General features: G+C 30.4%; 3 protein-coding genes across 3 annotated transcripts; 1 reads left to right on the top strand and 2 right to left on the bottom strand.

Annotated features, from left to right (window-relative positions):
- Positions 1-1,656: 1,656 nt before the first annotated feature.
- On the bottom strand, positions 1,657-2,358 carry LOC106410021 (protein GLUTAMINE DUMPER 6-like). Its single transcript, XM_013850537.3, has one exon. The coding sequence runs from the start codon at positions 2,170-2,172 to the stop codon at positions 1,840-1,842; it is 333 nt and encodes a 110-aa protein (XP_013705991.1). The 5' UTR covers positions 2,173-2,358; the 3' UTR covers positions 1,657-1,839.
- Positions 2,359-13,277: 10,919 nt separating this feature from the next.
- Positions 13,278-14,439, top strand: LOC106409854 (protein SOB FIVE-LIKE 3-like). The gene has a single exon (XM_013850406.3). It carries the CDS (start codon positions 13,866-13,868, stop codon positions 14,262-14,264), a length of 399 nt encoding a protein of 132 aa, XP_013705860.3. The 5' UTR covers positions 13,278-13,865; the 3' UTR covers positions 14,265-14,439.
- Positions 14,440-17,299: 2,860 nt separating this feature from the next.
- On the bottom strand, positions 17,300-18,394 carry LOC106409547 (basic leucine zipper 43). Its single transcript, XM_013850163.3, has one exon. It carries the CDS (start codon positions 18,055-18,057, stop codon positions 17,539-17,541), a length of 519 nt encoding a protein of 172 aa, XP_013705617.1. The 5' UTR covers positions 18,058-18,394; the 3' UTR covers positions 17,300-17,538.
- Between the last annotated feature and the right edge of the window lie 286 nt (positions 18,395-18,680).

Below are 18,680 nucleotides of genomic sequence, written 5' to 3'. Positions count from 1 at the left end.
TATTCTTAAAATATAATTTTATATTTTATTTATTTACCCGCAACCGCAAACGCTATAGAGAATCCACTTTTGATTTTAAAAGGTTTGGAACGATTTAGAACGTTTTGTGATTGTTGCAAAATGCTACCAACCGGTACCAACCACAGAAGCTACGTTTACGGGGTACTGGAGAAACTAGTCGGACCCTCAGTTACGATTTTTTGGTTCTAGAAATATCTTGGTACAGCCCATAATCCTGGACGACAACATGGTTGATGGAAAATCAAATCGGTTCAGTCCTAGATATAGTTGATTGGTCGATGTGGCCGATATCCAACTTGATAACCTAAAACAGAGAGATTAATGTCTCATGTTTGTTGCTCTTTGAATTCATGTCGCCACTTTAGCTGTTTCTTAATTCATCAGTTTTATTTAGGTTACAATTAAACATTCCAAGTGGTGGTCACTCGCATGTTGGTATTAATAGATAGTTTCAGGTTTAGGCAAATTCAAACTAACTAATAAACCATGGTTATATCTTTTCACTGGGTGAACCAAAGCTTACGATTGAGAATGAATTCTAAAAATATTTTCATAGTATATGACTATATATATGTTTCTTAATATTCGAGGGGAAATTTGGCATAGAAAATATTTGGATTGGAGAATTCTCAGAAATAGGATAATATCCTCTATTTAAAACATAAAAAATAGTGGATGTGAGTACTCCTGGAATCTAGGTATCTTTTGTAATGTTCGGTCACAACAAATTATGTTGCAAGTGGTTCCAGTTGTTGTTGCTGAAGTTGCAACATTGAAGTTGCACTAAAAAAGTGTTGCTGGTGTGGTGTTGCTAAAGCTGATGTAGTGGATATTGTCACTAACCAGTGTTGTTTGCTCTATACTAATGTTCTCTATTGATGTTGTTGAGACGGTTCCAACTTCCATTCACCATAGTCATCACAACAATTTCTGCTTATCTACTTGACGAGCTCTAACTTCAACAACTACAACATGCACTGAGGTGAAAAAACAACTTCTAACAGTCATCAATTTGGAGGTTTTATTCAAAAGAAAAAAAACAACAATTTCACATAATCAAATATAGAAAAGTATATGCATAAGCAGCATAATTAAAGTGCACAGAAGAAAAGAATGGCGACAACGTGAAAGCCACAGAAGTGCAAAAGTATTAATTTCCATTTTTGACCGTCCATTTATTGCGTTTTCAAGCCGCGGCGTCAATGTGTGAGTGAAAGTTATAAGATGCATCCTTTATATTTTCTTATGATGTTGTATAACAACATCCCACATCAAAGTTTAAACTTTAAAGCATGCCTTTATCATTACTAATGTTATTTAATACCATTAAACCATCAACCATGATATGTGACCTAGTAGCTTCTAATAACGTTGCTAGCCAGTATCGTTTATTGTTGAGCAGTGTTTTTGATGAACAGCATTGTACGAGGAATTAAGGACTACTATATTCATAAATGAAAATTGGCACGTATAAATTATTTGCAATTTCCAAACAAACGTATGCTCATCAAATTCGTACGACATGATAACAATTATATTAAAGTTTTCACATCGTATTAAAGAGAGATATAATTCAGAGATATAGTTCATAAGCTATTCCGAATATATATATATATACTATTGATATACTTTCAAGATTTAAACTCAATACATTTTTTTTAACACAAAATACTCAATACATAAAAGCATTAAAGAAAAGTTAAATTATGGAGTACTAATTAAAATCCACCAAACAGTCGACTCTTACAAAATAGCCGATTATTATTATAAAAGTTGAGATTTTCTTTTTGTTTGGCAAAAGCGAAAATATGTTAATAGTTAGATTGAGAGGACAGTAACAATGCCACATTTACAAGGATAAACGGAAGACACTGTGTGAATCACCGGAACGGCCAAACAAGTAGGTTGATCCTCTCCGGCCAAAATCACGACGATCTTAGGTAAGTATTCTCCGATAACTGTCTTAGCTTCGTTGTCTCCGGCGTCTTCTTCTTCCTCGACAGGATAGGTATTGTTAGAAGAATGAGACTTTTTGTGTATGCAGACCAATGAGAATAATGCTAGAGCTATAAGCAAAAGAACCAAAGACAAACCACCAAAGAGATATGGTATTGGTGACTTCCAAATTTCTGCTTTTGGTGTCGCCCTCATTTCTTACTACCCTTTGATTTTCCCTTGTGCTGTAAGTGTATTTATGAAAGTTGTAGTTTTGCGTAGTGAAGAATTTATAGAGGAACATTTGTACGAAATTCCTTATTAATTTATGTATTTGCTTACGGGGATGCATATGATGATCACACTACGAGATTGTTTTTTATTTTTATTTTAAAGTTCAAAATGGAGGAAGAAGATTCCTTGTGCGTTCAGATATTCCTTTTCTCCTTTGTTAACGATTACTGTAGTTTTTACTATTCAAATGTCATGTCGATGTCGTCATCCCATTAACTATACTCGCGAATGAGTAAATCAATCTAATCATAACATTTAACCAAAAGAAACGTAATAGGTGAAGTGAAACACACATTCTATATTTCTATTATTATAAGAATAAATCTAAAGTAATGACGACTACAATTTCACGTTGTTGTCTACCACCAATTGAAGGTGATAATTTAGAAGTGCATGTCACTTTTTCTACTATTTAGCCCAATTAAAATAGCTCCGCAACTTGTATCTGATTGCAAGTAGGATCAATCAGTGGGAGAGTGTCTGCAAACACTCACAAAATACATCTTTGCATCATTACGTACGAAGTAATCACCCAGACACAAATTAATTGTGCTGACTAGGTCAGTCCCACATAAAAAACGAAAATTCCATTTTGCTATTGTGGTGGAAAAAATAAAATTTGTGATTTTTACAGGAAAATTAGAGTTTGCGATTTTGTCAAAAATTGTTTATCACGAAAATTCGATTTTGCCATCTTAGTGGAAAATTTTGTTTTAGCTGAAACTTGATTTTGCGATTTTGGCGGGAAATTTTGATTTTGTTATTTTTGTGGAAAAACTTGATTTTTCTGTTTTAGCTAAAACGTAATTTTATGAAAAAAATCATTTTATGATTTTGGCAGAAAAAACTTGTTTTGTAGTTTTAGTGAGAGAACTTGATTTTGCGATTTTGACAACAAAGCTCAATTTTGAAGTTTTGGCAAAAAAAAATGATTTTACATTTTTGGTGAAAAAAACTTAATTTCTGAAAATTTTTATTTTTTCAAATTTGATATAAGTCAAAACTTGTTTTAGACTATTGGACGGACCATATCTATATAGTCCAAACCCACTAAAAGCATCTTTATCCCATATATCATATTAAGGGATTCTTATTTTTTAATTTTTTAGTTTTTTTTTTCTGATTAAAAAAAAAATTAAAAAGCGGACCAATCGTGGATCGCCACGTGTCGGTGGGTCCCGCAAACAGTGCAAAACACACATAGCACACTTCTCTTATTCTGCCCGCTTTGCATACGGTTTTTTTCTAAAACCTGAGCCCCCACCGTTTTAGAGACGCAACAAAGGACGAGATAATCGTGCTCTAACACCGATGATCTAATTGGTCCTGTAACTCTTCCAATTATAGTCTAAATTGGTATTAACCAAATTTTGTCCATTTATATTTGACATGGACGATCCATAGTGATCCTACCAATTTAATATATATAGAAAATCATATCTAACTTTTTTGCCTTTTATATAAAAGGATAACTGATTGAAACTGATAAATGGTACAAATATTTTGGAGTCAAATAATTTGTTTTTGTTGATTAAATACTTAGGCTTTAACTGGTAGCTATTAAAGGAATACGATGAGCAAGAAAGAAAAAAATGAAGAAGAATAAAATAAGAGAAAAATCTAGGGAAATTATTTTTTAGGCCAAAAAAAGTAATAAATATGTTCCATCAGACTAATCTCACATACTTTATGTCCCATTAGGATAATTATTTTTAAATGGCAATAATGTCCTCAAATTAATTATAAATTCGAAATTAAAATTAACAAAACAATTGTAAATATTAAAATATAATGAATAATTAAAAGAAAAAGAAAACATTTAAAATCCTCAAATAAAAAAAACTTAAACTTACACTTTATGTCCCATGATTTTTTTTTATTTTTTTTCTGAAAAATCGGTTTTTTCATATATGGAAACTGAATATTTCCAAATATTTTATTTCCATATTTTTATAACTGATTATTCTTATCCGTATAATACACTAAATCTGTAGAACTCAGTTTTTACAAGTTTTTAGATTTATAGTAATGTGTTGATTTCGATTTCTACTGGTAAAATTTGATAAGGAATAAATGTAGTCTATTATTTCTCAAACGTAAAGAAAAGTTAAGGAATCTTAGGTAACAAATATTCTTTGTAAATGGTGTAAATTGTAAATAATGATAAGAAATTGAGTATTTTCACTCATTCCCTTTGTTATCATTTAGAGCAAGTCTTTTTTTCTTAAGTTAATTAACACTAAGTGTTTTCTTACACCATGTGTAAAAATAAACTTTTTAATTCAAATTAAATTTAAAACTAAATTTTAATAGATTTAGTATTTATAAGATTGATTAACCTTATTTTTACACAGAGTAATATATTTAAATATAATTTTAGATATTTTAAATATATACAAAATATAGTTACTACTACCATCTATGGTTTGTGTTTTTAAAATTAATTTAACTGCAATATTTTTTTTTTAAATATGGTAATGAACATTTTAAAAAGTAATATATTATTTGAAATATATTTTTGTCAAGATGGATTTACTTTGGAAATACCCCAAATACCACATTCATGGTACCACTTTTCAAGTCTACACTAATCACTTTTACATTCACTTTTAATGAAGGGTAAAAGACACCTATACATCTAGGGTTAACTAACTAGACTTAGGGTTTAGAATTGAGGGGTGAGGTAGGGTTTTTGGAATATGAAATTTATGATTCTAATAAATATAATTTATGATATAAAAAAAATTTAAAAATAGTTTCAAACATAATTTTCGATTTTAAAAAGGAAAATTTGAAAAAATAAAAAAATATTCAAAAAAAAAATTATAAAAAAGTTCAAATTTGAAAAAGTATAATTGACAACCTAAAAAAAATTATTATTTTATATTTTCTATTTATTTATTTTATTTTATTTTATTTAAATAATGATTTATTATATATATAGAGAACAAAAGTATAAGAGTTTTTTGCCACTTAATGAAAATATATTTTTGAAAATGTTCATTTAGTGGTGGTAAAAGTGAAAAGTAGTACTATGAAAGTGGTAAACATAAAATTTCTCCATCAACTTTTGAAAATGTAAATCACATATAATTTTACAGAAAAGTTTATTTGCAACATTCCAAATATTATAAATGCTAAAATATAAAGCACTTGTTTTATTTACAGTAAATAGGACAATTTTAGTATGAGATATAAATTTAAGAATGAAATACTTTCTTATAATTTTACCATATTTGGAAAAAAAATCTTTATAAACATTAAAATATATGAAATACTAAAAAACAATAAATAAAGTAGTTGCCTTTTATTAACTTGTTCAAAGTGTAAGTTTATTGTTAATTCCATCTTGAATTAAATTATTTTATTTATATCTTTTGGTTATGGTAATACTTATATACTTAATCTTTTAATTACGATAATAACTATATATACTTAATATTTTATATTTAAATTTTATGTAATAAATGTGTTAAGCCATATCATAATTAGGTATAATCCATATCATCATTTAAGTGAGTAATGTCATCATTTTTTGATAGAATGATTTTGGTGATGACAAATAAGCAAATCACGTAATAAATAATGTCTAGAGGATATAAAACATCAATATCTGATTTTTTCCCCGCAATTTTGCGGGTAATCAATATTTAGTGGATTAACTGCAATTTTTTAAGGCGACTTAATTTTTTTAAGGCGACTTAATTGCAATTTTTGTTAGTCATATATTTTTAAACCGAGAGTTTATCCAATTTGGGTGATTAGCAACAAACTTGATACTATATGTTGTGGAAGTAAATTAGTTAGTTACATGTTTCACGTTCGAAGATTGTGCTTGATTTAACATCTTGTATTATTATTGCTATTATTATATTTAAGAAAATTATCACAGATACCACATTTATGGTACTACTTTTCATGGTTACACTAATCATTTTTATTCTCACTTTTAATGAAGAGTAAAAAACACTTATACCATTAGAGTTAACTAATCTAGATTTAGAGTTTAAATTACAGGGGTGGAGTAGGGTTTTTAGAATGTGAAATTTAGGATTCTAATAAATATATAAATAAATACTTAAAAAATATTTACAAAAATTAAAAAATAATGATTTATTATATATATATATATATATATATATAGATAACAAGGGTATAAAAGTTTTTTGTCACTTAATGAAGAAGATATTTTTCTTTAGTGGTGGTAAAGATAAAAAATGGTACCATAAAAGTGGTAAACATAAAATTTTCCCTAGATTTTTTAAGAATCATTCTCTTTTAATAGTATAGATATTCTTATCTATACTATTATTTATGAAGTGATTTAGCTTATTTGTCATGATTTCTATGATTTTAGGTAATTTTGCTTATTTGTCATGTCTTAATTAGGTTTAAGCTGAGTCATTAATTTATTAATAGTTTTTAGTTGAGTCCATAATTTATTAATTTAAATAATATAACTTAAAATATGTAATTAGATATATGATTATTTTGATTTTGCTTATTTGTCATGTTTTCCATGATTTTAGTCAATTTTATTTATTTGTCATGTTTTTATTAGGTTTTAGCTTAGTCATTGATTTATTAACATAATTTTAGTTGAATCACTAATTTGTTAATTTAAAAAATATATGTAATGAATTTTATATATAATTAAAATAGAATTTTGATTTAATAATATTTAAATTTATATGTTATATTAAAATTCTTATTTTCTTATTAGTCATATTTTATTAGGTTTTAAGCTTTTATATAGGTCACTGATTTATTATTAGTTTTTAACTGAGTATTTATTAATTTTCACAAAACTCGTGATGAATTTTATATATAATAAAATACGCATTTTATTTTAATAATATTAAATTGATATGTTATATTAAATAATTAATTATAAACTAATATAATAAAATTGTGAAAATATATGTAAAAATTAAGAGAATTCTTATATATACTGTGTTGCTATCTGATAACAATATTTTTATAATAAAGTTAAAAAACTAAGATATAAAATAATTTATAATTAAATATTAGTCAAACAAAAATATTTATATAATGATATTTTCTAAACTATTTCTAATATATGAGTGTTTTAAAACTTTTAACACAATAATAAGTACATAGTTTGAACGTTTTTTTGACATATATAAATAATTTGATGTTTGATTTAACTATTTGAAATCATAAATAATAACTTAAATTGTGACTGAGCTCAAACAAATTTTCTTGATTTTACTTTAAACCAGTTTAAGTTTAATCCGTGAAACACCATAAGTTCAGTTGGTGACCACTAGAATAATGAAAAAAAATCAACAAAGTAAAAATAAAATTTCATTTGAGGAATTGAAAAAAAATATGATTTTTTGTTCAGTTTGTTCCTTATCAAAATTGCATAGGGAATTTTTTTCTTATAAATTCATTCCACCATGGAGAATTTAGAAGAAAAAAGTGGGATTTACCTTTTAATAATTTGACTAAAATTTCAACCTAACTGGTATAAATTTTGATGAACAAAGAATTCACTATCATTTTTTTCGTTCAACATGTTCACCGATTGGAGTTTTATAATGCCGATTTTGGGATTAATAAGACAGAAAATAATAAGTATTTGTAAGACGATTATGTCTGCATGTGCGGACAAAACACCTAGTTTATTTTAATAAGTAAAGAAGACTGAAATATATCTTTTTCATTAAAATATTAATTGTTTTGTTTTTTTAGAAACTTTGGCAGTTTCTGCGGATAACGTTGCCTTTATGTTTCAAAAACCTTATAAAAAACCCACAGACCCATGTGTTACTTTTATACAGGTTCAAATTTAAAAGCGTAAATAAAATGTAATTACTTAAATTAATTGCAATAAAATATTAATAATTTGTTTTCTTTGGATAGTTGTGGATGCTCTAGACAAAAAAAACACACACAAAACCATCTATTATATTAAAAGAGAAGACTATAGCAAACAATATTTTTTAAGACAAGCATGAATTAAATTTAGGAGAAATTTTATGTTTACCACTTTCATCGCACCACTTTTCATCTTTATCACCACTAAAGGGACATTTCAAAAATATCTTCTTTATTAAGTCTCAAAAGACCCTTATACACTTGTTATCTATATATATAATAAATTATTATTTAAATTAAAAAAATAAAAATAAAATAAATATTTTTTATGTTTTCGAATTATACTTTTTCAAATTCGAACTATTTTATAAGAAAAAATTATGTTTAAATTTTTTTTGAATTTTTTAATTCCAAAAACCCTACCCACCCTTAACTCTAAACCCTAAGTCTAGATTAGTTAACCCTAGAGGTATAAGTGTCTTTTACCTTTCATTAAAAGTGAAGGTAAAAGTGGTTAATGTAAACATCAAAAGTGGTACTATGAATGTGGTTTTTGTGGCAATTTCCCAAAAATCTGCTTATTCAAAGTTGTTGCACCTGTTCATTTTTAATCCTACCTATTAAATACAACTAAATATTACAACTAACCTTTATTAAAGGAACCAAATGATATCTTATTATTTATTGACCATTTAAATGATAAATTCCATTATTACTATGTTAACATATTGGGCCTTAATGAAACTATCTAAAAATCAATGCTTATACCCTGCATTAAAATATAATCTCATCATATTTCATATAGATCATATTAAATAAATTAAAATATATATGACCACTAACAATAGGTCACAAGAGAGCTCTGGAAGAGGTTCAAACCGATAACAATAGGTCACAAGAGGAAATCCTCGAGATTTATAGGAAGTTACAGGATGCATACAAAGATGAAGAGGACTACTGGCATAAGAAAAGTCGGAATATGTGGTATTCATCTAGGGATCTGAACACAAAATTTTATCATGCCTTGACAAAGCAAGGACGGGTTCTTAATAGGATTGTGGGACTTCATGATGAAACTGGTAACTGGATAACAGAAGAAAAAGGTGTCGAGAAGGTGGCTGTGGATTATTTCGAGGATTTATTTAGTACCATTTCCCCATCAGAGTTCGATAGTTTCTTGGCGGAGGTAGCTCCGTCTATCTCCTTCAAAATGAATCAAATGCTGCTAAGGGCAGCAACGGAGGAGGAAGTACGCCATGCTTTGTTTATGATGCATCCGAAAAAGGCTCCAGGGCCGGATGGGATGACAACCCTTTTCTTCCAACATTCATGGCATATTATCAAAAAAGATTTGGTTGAGATGGTGAATAATTTTTTGGTTACAAGGGATATGGATTCAAGGTTAAACATTACCAACATTTGCATGATTCCGAAGACCGAGAGGCCTACAAGGATGACAGAGTTAAGGCCAATAAGTCTATGCAATGTAGGGTACAAGATCATCTCAAAGGTCTTATGTCAGCGTTTGAATTCCTGCCTTCCACGACTCATATCGGAAACACAATCGGCATTTGTGGTAGGAAGGTTGATATCAGATAATATTCTTATTGCTCAGGAAATGTTTCATGGATTGAGAACCAACAACGCTTGCCAAAATAAGTATATGACAATCAAAACGGATATGAGCAAAGCGTATGATATGGTGGAATGAGACTTTATTCAGGCTCTACTAAACAAAATAGGTTTTGATCCTCATTGGGTCAAATTAATAATGGAGTGTATATCATCAGTTCAATATCGTGTATTATTAAATGGTCAACAGCGAGGTCTTATAATCCCACACAGAGGTTTACGTCAAGGGGATCCTTTATCTCCTTATTTATTCATCATGTGTACCGAGGCTTTGATTGCAAACATTAAAAAGGCTGAGCGAGGAAAACAATTAACGGGAATGAAGGTGGCTAGAGCTTGCCCGTCGATTTCTCACCTGCTTTTCGCAGATGACAGCCTCTTTTTTTGTAAGGCACAAAAGGAAGAATGTCAAACCATTCTTAGGATATTAAAGGAATATGAGGCTTTCTCAGGTCAACTAATTAATTTTCAGAAATCTTCAATTCAATTTGGACACAAAATCGAGGAGTCTAGTAGATAGGAGTTGAGGGATATCTTGGGAATACAAAATTTAGGAGGAATGAGATCTTATTTGGGACTGCCAGAGAGTCTTTGAGGATCCAAAATATAGGTGTTTGGGTTTGTACATGATCATTTGAATAACAGGATTAATGGCTGGACTTTTAAATTCTTCAGTAAAGGAGGAAAGAAAGTAATCATTAAGTCAATGGTCACGGCCTTACCAAATCATGTGATGTCTTGTTATCGGTTACCAAAGGCAACCGTGAAGAAGTTGACGAGTGCGGTATCACAATTTTGGTGGAGTCCAGGGGGGAGCACAAAAGGCATGCACTGGAAGTCATGAGACAAAGTATACATAAATAAAGACAAAAGCGGTCTGGGTTTTAAAGACCTAACTGATTTTAACAAGGCTATGCTTGGAAAAAATTATGACGTCTAAGCGGTCTGGGTTTTAATATTTGTAGGTATATAATTTTATTTTAAAAATTCATGTGGTCATTCATTTTTCAGTTCGATTATGGTTAAGTTTTTGTTTTTTTTTTTTGGTTTTAGAGATAAAAGATCCATTTGCTTATTTTTGAACTTCGGTTTGGTTTTAGTTTCGGATTTTTGGTTCTTCGGTTCCAGATAGATATGTCCATAACTATACAATATCTTATATAAAAATTTATATAAAAATAATTTTTTTACTACCAAAAATAAACTCGTGTTTTCAAAGCGCGGATCAAAATTTAATTAGTGACAATTCTAAAAGAATGACCCAAAAAAGTATCTAAAACTTTCCCTGGAGAAAACTCTCCACTTTTCTCTCACGTACTTTTTGATTATCTAAGACTTTCCATGCAGAAAACTCTCCACTTTTCTCTCACATATTTTTTGATTTTTTTTATTTTTTTTTAATAAGTCATACTCAGATCCCATTGTTAGACCTGCTTGAGTTTAGGAATTTTTCGACATTTTTTTTACCTTTTTGCAGTCTTGAATTATTTTTAATTTTGAAAATTGTGTTAAGACCCTCCAACAATTGGAGGTGTTAGTATGATTAACCCGGAGTTTTTATGATGGGATTCTTAACGGAAGTTAAGAAACTGTTTCTTAACTTTTAACTAAAAAAACTAAGAACCGATTATTAAATAAGGACTTTAAGAACCGGTTCTTAGCATTTTTAGTTAAAAGTTAAAAAACAGTTTCTTAACTTCCGTTAAGAAATCCAATCTAAAAATTTCGGGTTAATGATGGTTCTAACCACTCGTTTACTACTTTACTTGCTTTCCTCCTGCTATATTTCTTATTCGCACCTACTGTACTTTTTGTCTATAAATTTTTTACTAGTTTAATCCAATTCCTGATGGGCTAGCTTATAGTTCCTGGGCCTTATTGGTGTCAGTTAGGGTTACTTGAGACGTACGATCTCTACTTCTTCCGCTTATAGAACTTTAGATGGCCCAATATTCTAATTTTGAGAAACCCTTAATTTGATAACTCTGCTGGTTGAAGCATCATTATAGAATATATATATATAACTTTAGATAGATAAAGTCATGTTTTTTTTTTTTTTGGTAACTTAAATAAAGTCATGTTGCCCAAAGATCTAGTTTTAGATTACCTACTATAACAATATTTGAAAATAAGCGGTTACCGTTTTTTTTAATTAATTCCTTGTAAAGATTACTGTATATCTAGCTTTCCTTTCTTCTCCTCAAGAGCCTTATTATACTTTCGCTTCAGAAGCAACCCCTCCAGCAGTTGAAAAATCAACTATATTATCTTCATCTTCATTTAAACCATTTAAAAGAACCAATGTCTCAAGATGAGCTAAGATCGTTTCCCTAGAGAGAGAGAATGTAATAAGATTTTACATTTGAATGTTTTGACTTCAAGTCATCTAGCAGTCATGTTGACAGTATCTGTTTCTCTCTTAGGCATTCTAAAACCTAAAAGAACCTTCTGCGATAGTGTTGGAGATCTCCCGTCTTGTACACTCGGCATTCGCCATGAAACATTCATTTTAAACCAACGGAAGAAAGTTGCTTAAATACATTTCATAAACACAAAGAAACAATTTTAGATAGAATCATATGCGGTTTCTTAAAACCACATGCTTTATATGAAGTTCAAAAAATCAACTATATTATCTTCATCTTCATTTAAACCATTTAAAAGAACCAATGTCTCAAGATGAGCTAAGATCTTTTCCTTAGAGAGAGAGAATGTAATAAGATTTTACATTTGAATGTTTTGACTTCAAGTCATCTAGCAGTCATGTTGACAGTATCTGTTTCTCTCTTAGGCATTCTAAAACCTAAAAGAACCTTCTGCGATAGTGTTGGAGATCTCCCGTCTTGTACACTCGGCATTCGCCATGAAACATTCATTTTAAACCAACGGAAGAAAGTTGCTTAAATACATTTCATAAACACAAAGAAACAATTTTAGATAGAATCATATGCGGTTTCTTAAAACCACATGCTTTATATGAAGTTCAAAAAATTATGTATGATGAGCATTACTTATATTAATTGAGAAGTACAACTAGAAATCTAACTATGATTTTTTCTTAAGGCAAAAAAAAACAGCAAAGGGAAAATACAATTCATTACCGGATCCAAATTTATGAAATATTGACCTTGACCCCTAAATTTTTGAAGGTTATAGATAGATATAGGTTCCAAAAATTATGAATTTTTTTGTATAAAAATTCTTAAGAAATGTTTATAGTCCCTGAAATTTTAGATCGGGTCATGATGAAATTTAATTTTTTTAAAAAAAATTAAAAAACATTTTCCTTAAATATTATAAATTAAAAGTATGTGTGTTTTAATATCAGAACAGATATTCAAATGACATATTTTCAACTTCTCTCAACGGGGATTTGAAAGAAAAGAAACAAACATTTTTTTTTAGTTTTTCTCTATGTATCCCTTTTTCCACTGTACGATTCAGAGCATATATGATACCAAATAATGTAATATTAATTGCAAATTTGTCTATAATTGGTTACAACGTATTTGATGAGAAAAAGAAGAGGATAATGAAAAGGGGGCATGATCCTAACATGTTCTCTAACATGGCTTGATTTGAATCAAACATCCAATCTCCTCAAAGATGCATGCGTGTTTGGTTTCGTTCCAGAGAATACTTAGTGTAAAGATACATTCCCCTCATGCCACAATGTGAACTTAAACCACTTCGCTCTTTCTAACAGAAACCCATTAATAATATTACTTAGCATTTGTTTATTCAACATGCTCATATTATTAGGAGAAGACTAAGACTACACATAAATCATAACTTGTAAAAAGACAAACCCTTTTTGATAAAAAACAGCTATTCTTCTTCGAATCCTGTCGGATTAAACTTTATACGTTAGACATAAGCTGTCCTTACCACATTAAACTAATGAAAAAACATGGGTCTTCTTCCACGCACATGCATTTATATATATTTATATATATGGTCCACTACAAGCAAAACACTACGACTAAACAGAACAAACAGTCTCCTCTCTCTCTCTCTCTCTCTCTCTCTCTCTCTCTCTCTCTCTCTCTCTCTCTCTCTCTCTCCTCTTTTCTCTCTTCTCTCTCCTCTCTTCTCTCTCCTCTCTCCTCTCATTCAAAACTAGGGTTCTTGAGTTGTCCATGGAGAGAGAAGAATGTAGCAGCAGCGAATCCGGTTGGACCACGTATATTTCTTCGCCAATGGAGGAAGACGAGGAAGAGGTAATTGATGAGGTCTATTATGATGGGCATAGCATCGAAAAAGATGGAAGAAAATATGTCAACGAGTACGAAAGCAACAAAGACAGCGACGATTCAATGGCTTCCGATGCTTCTTCCGGGCCAAGTTATCACCAAACGAGCAACAGAGGGAGACGGAGAGAAGGTCTCGTTTTAAGAAACGGGAAAAGTGAAAGTAATAGTAAGAGTAATAATGTTTATGATTATAAACATGATGATAAGAATAGTGGCAATCATAAAACTAGGACAAAAGAGAAGAAAAAGGGTGAAAACAAGAGTAGATCTTCTAAAAAGAAGTAAGTTCTTTTTTTTCTTGAAGCTGTTTGTATGTAGAAGATTGGGATTGGATTATTGATTTCCTTATTTTGTGTTGAGGTTTTTTGATACCTCACGCAAAGGGTGTTTGATTATTTCTATTTTTCAGTTGATATTTGTATTCTCTTATACTTGTCTCTTGATTATATTTCTTTTTTTACTTCTAATACTAATGCAACATGAAGATTATTATTTCTCTCATGATAAATCTTTAATACATGCATGTTTAGGTGGTTGTTGGTAAACTAAAACTAAAATTTATATTATAACTAGCTAGATTATATCTAAGGTTTAGTTTGATCAGAGTAAAACTTAAATTTACATTTACACATGCATGTTTAGGTAACGTCGAACGGCTGTTTCGAACGCCACATGTTTTTTCATGGCGAGGATATTTAAGGAAAAAGAAGGATAAGATGAATATTTAAATGAATGGTTAGTCTTTGAAAATTTCGGTTATAAATAAGTACTATTGAGAAATGCTGTCATGAACCAAAGTGGTGCATTATGAAAATAGGTATAGAAAGGCATGTGTGATGAAACGTGTCCATCGAGACAACTTCTCCATTATTGATCACATTGTGGCTTTCTATGTGTGTTTGATCAAATTGTCTTAAATGTATATGATGAAAATGTTTTGTTCGTTTGTTTGTCTTGGCTGTAAAGAGAGTAATGGATCCACCGCAGACACATGACAGCAACATGGGAACTATTCCACAGAAAAATAATTAGTTTTGTTTGAATGTTCACAGTTTTTTTGGGCGACGCATATAAACTAGAGAACGTGTAAATTACTCAACCCCAAATTGAGGAACTGAACTATGTTAAGTCACAAATTACACCATGTACGGTAGATATTTTGACAAAAGGTAGAATTTAAAGTAAGACAAATCCAAAGCGTAATATTTGAGAAAAAAAATGTGGATGAAAGTTGTTGGTAAAACATTAACCGGAGTCTCTGGTGGTTGGGAATCCATTTGATCCCACAAGTGCACAACAACCTAGATAGACAACAACTAGTGCAAAATCATTTTCCGAGGAAGTTCTTATGGGCCTACTTCTTAAAGAAAGAAGTTAAAACAAAACCAAAGGTCCAAAACGGAAACACAAACCAAAGTTTTGAAATATTAGCCCATGGGCCTCCAATAAAAATAATTGTTTTTCAACGTTATTATCGTCAATTTACTAACGTCTCTTTGGTAAATTTAAGGCGAGTTAGCTTAAAAAACAAAAGGATTCTTCTACCAATAATTGAATATACTGTTCCAAAGTACTCATTAACATTCACATGTTATGACGGAAAAACAAAAGATAAACTTTATTGTATGATTTTTAAAAAAGAATCTAAAGAAAGAAAAACCAATTGTCGTACGAAACGAAAAAGAAAGAAAGGAATGGTCGCAGATACACTCGTACTTTGGACACACACATTTATAGAAAGATAGAGACAAAGATTGAGATGATTCTTGAAAGTTGAAACAATACGTAAAGTGAAAGATAAAACAATCAAAAGAGAGAAAAGAAACTCCACTGTTGTTGGAAGATGAAAAGGAACGAAAAAAAGATTCTTAAATGTTTTAGGACCAGAGTCCAGTTTCACAGTTCCTGAGGACAATGACTGGCAGAACGATTAGTGATATATTTTCCCCCTTTTTTCTAGTAGCTAGCCACCAGCAAAATCGATCAAATGTTTTTGTTTCGTAAAGACTGGATCAACGACAGGTTTCTGTAACAAAATTAACTAACTACGAGTAAAAAGAATCAAAACGGACATGATTTAATTGCTGGTTGATGTCGTCACTAACTATTAGATGAACATGATATTTTAAGCTTTAGGTATCTTTTCTTTATTTCTCGATTTCGTTTAGAAAAGTTGCCCTTCTCTACGGGTTAGCTCCGTACTCTAGGGTTGTTTATGTGAGTGGATTTGAGTAGACTACGATGTGGAAGGACTGAGGTTTTGCTTGGTTTAAATACTTCGGTATTACTAAAGATTGGTTTTGATCAAGAGATTATATGAACATAAGATATTCTGCATGAATGAAAACAAAGAGAAAGAAGTTAAAGGTTCTAAATGTTGAATGAGTGATTGAATTTTCTAAATGAAAATTATATATTAAAAGGCAGGTTTTATAAGTTATAAGTTATAAATTATATATTAAAATTATAAATTATATATTATAAGTTTCTTGGCTAGTAAGGTTATGGCAAGGAATCTCATGACACAAAAAAATAGAAAGAAAACAAAAATAAAAGTTTGCTTGTTTTGTTGACCACATTTCGTAAGAGGATTTCGTACGTAAGATTGTTTCTTTGTCTATCTGTCTGTGTCAAAAAAAGATAGCATGATAGGTTTGGGTTTACTTTGTAGTTTGTACCATATGATAATGGTTTTTGGTTCTTGGCTAATCTTTTAAATCCGTTTTATAGCCGTTTCTTGTAGATATTGATGTATAAGTAACAGGTTTATATTTACAAAAAAAAGTAACAGGTTTATATCAAAAGCGTGCAGTTGATGAAATGTACGTGAACAGTATTTTCATAAAATTAAGGTAAAGGTCTCACTGATTCAACAAGATGTAATTTCCAATTTGGATATGGTATCTCTGTACATATATGAAGTGCCAATAGACAATGTTAACCCCAAAACTATAGCATCACTTAAATGTCTAAACAAATAAACTGTTAAGATAGATTATCAGCACCCAGAGGCCAGAGAATACAATTTTGAGTGAAAGAAATCTTTTCATAAAATTTTAAATATTTTTAAGTCAATGCACCACCTTAGATATGTTCTTTGTGGGCCTAAAGACTGACTGTTACAGATAAGCTTGTTCGTGGTCTTTGCCTAATATAATCAAATTTAGAAAGTTTCACAAAAGAAATCATCATGAATCCACAAACCATCCTCTGTTTTTTTTTTTTGGTTTCTCCAAAGGATTATCAGGTACTTGATGTCAGATTAAATATAATCTGTGGTAACATATAAGTGTGTGTATGTGTTGGTTAGTAGTTGGAAATTTGGAAATCGTTGTAATAAAAAACAAAACCCACACCACCTTACAATGTCCCCATCACAAGACCCATGATTTGACCAACACCACTTATATTTGTTCTTCATTAACACTAATCTTTGGACTAATTAACCTTCTCTCATCCCCGGCATGAGGACTAAGACCCGGAACTTTTGGTAAACAAAAAAGATCTCCGGATATACACACATAATACATATATGAACCGTACATGAGGTAAAAATGCTCTATTCAATGGGGATTATATCGTCTCTGAAGCAAGAGAAAGGGCTTTGAATTTGCATATCACTGATGACTTGCTTAAGGTCAGATGTTTCCTCTTTAAGCTGAGCATTCTCTTGAAGAACTTTCTCGTGAGATTCAGAGAGATTGTTGAGCTTATCAAGTAACTGATGATTCTCGATCCTCAACCACATCACCTGAGACCAAAGCTCGTCAAGGTGTCGCTGCTTCCTCATACGCGATCTCCTTGCGGATTCTCTGTTTGATATCATCCTTCTTTGCTTCCGCTCGTTGATTATGTTCTTGTCCGTCTGCTGCTCTTCGGCTTCGTCTGATGTCGAGTTGTTGCTGCTTAGGCCCATGGATTGTGGATTGTTTGTAGCATTTTGGAATCCGTAGAAGGAGTTAGGGTTTTGACCGTTGATTGGAAATGGCGATGATATCTGGAAATGGGAAGGATATGGAGATGGGATCGAGGAGTTTAGGTAGTTCTGGAGGCTGAAAACATCGGTTTGCGGCTGCATTTTGGAGTTAACTTGGGCAGAAAGTTAGGGTTTTTTTTCTTCTTGAGCAGAAAGGTAGGTGAAACAGAAAAAAAGATAGTGGAATTTTGATGGAGTTTTTGGTGTGTGAAGAGAGGAGATGGTTTTATAGAGTAAATGAGAGCAAAGGTTGGGGTGTGGAGCCCATTTTCTGCAATTGGGTGAAGCAACAACAAAGTTTCTAACATAAAATTTTAGTAAATATGCACCTAGATCATGTCACATTAATCTATATATGTATATTACATATACTCATTTCTTATATCCATAATTGTATTGATTAAGGTAAAACATATCAAGCACTGATAACCTTCCAACCAATTGCTTAAAATATATGACAAACTGGGGTTGCAATTTGTTGAATGATGGATTATTATCTGATTTCTAAAAAGTTAATATTGTGATAATATGGTGTCTAGAAAGTTATTATTGACCAAATCTGTTCTCTTTTTTCAGTCAAGAAAAATCTCCACACCGTCGCCACACGGGAGAGACATGGGCGTAAAAAAAGGCATAAAGCTTTTCATACATTTTTCTTTTCAGTTTTCCCAAATTAAATTATGAACATTAATCCCTTTGATTCAATGGTATAAGATGCATTTCTA

This window comes from Brassica napus, chromosome C7 (assembly GCF_020379485.1).
Source record: "Brassica napus cultivar Da-Ae chromosome C7, Da-Ae, whole genome shotgun sequence".
Lineage (NCBI taxonomy): Eukaryota > Viridiplantae > Streptophyta > Magnoliopsida > Brassicales > Brassicaceae > Brassica > Brassica napus.
This window is presented reverse-complemented; position numbering and strand designations above follow the sequence as displayed.

Bases quoted from the DNA above. Each gene is read 5' to 3' on its own strand.
- LOC106409854 (XM_013850406.3), top strand. From the start codon at position 13,866: ATGGAGAGAGAAGAATGTAGCAGCAGCGAATCCGGTTGGACCACGTAT.
- LOC106410021 (XM_013850537.3), bottom strand. From the start codon at position 2,172: ATGAGGGCGACACCAAAAGCAGAAATTTGGAAGTCACCAATACCATAT.
- LOC106409547 (XM_013850163.3), bottom strand. From the start codon at position 18,057: ATGCAGCCGCAAACCGATGTTTTCAGCCTCCAGAACTACCTAAACTCC.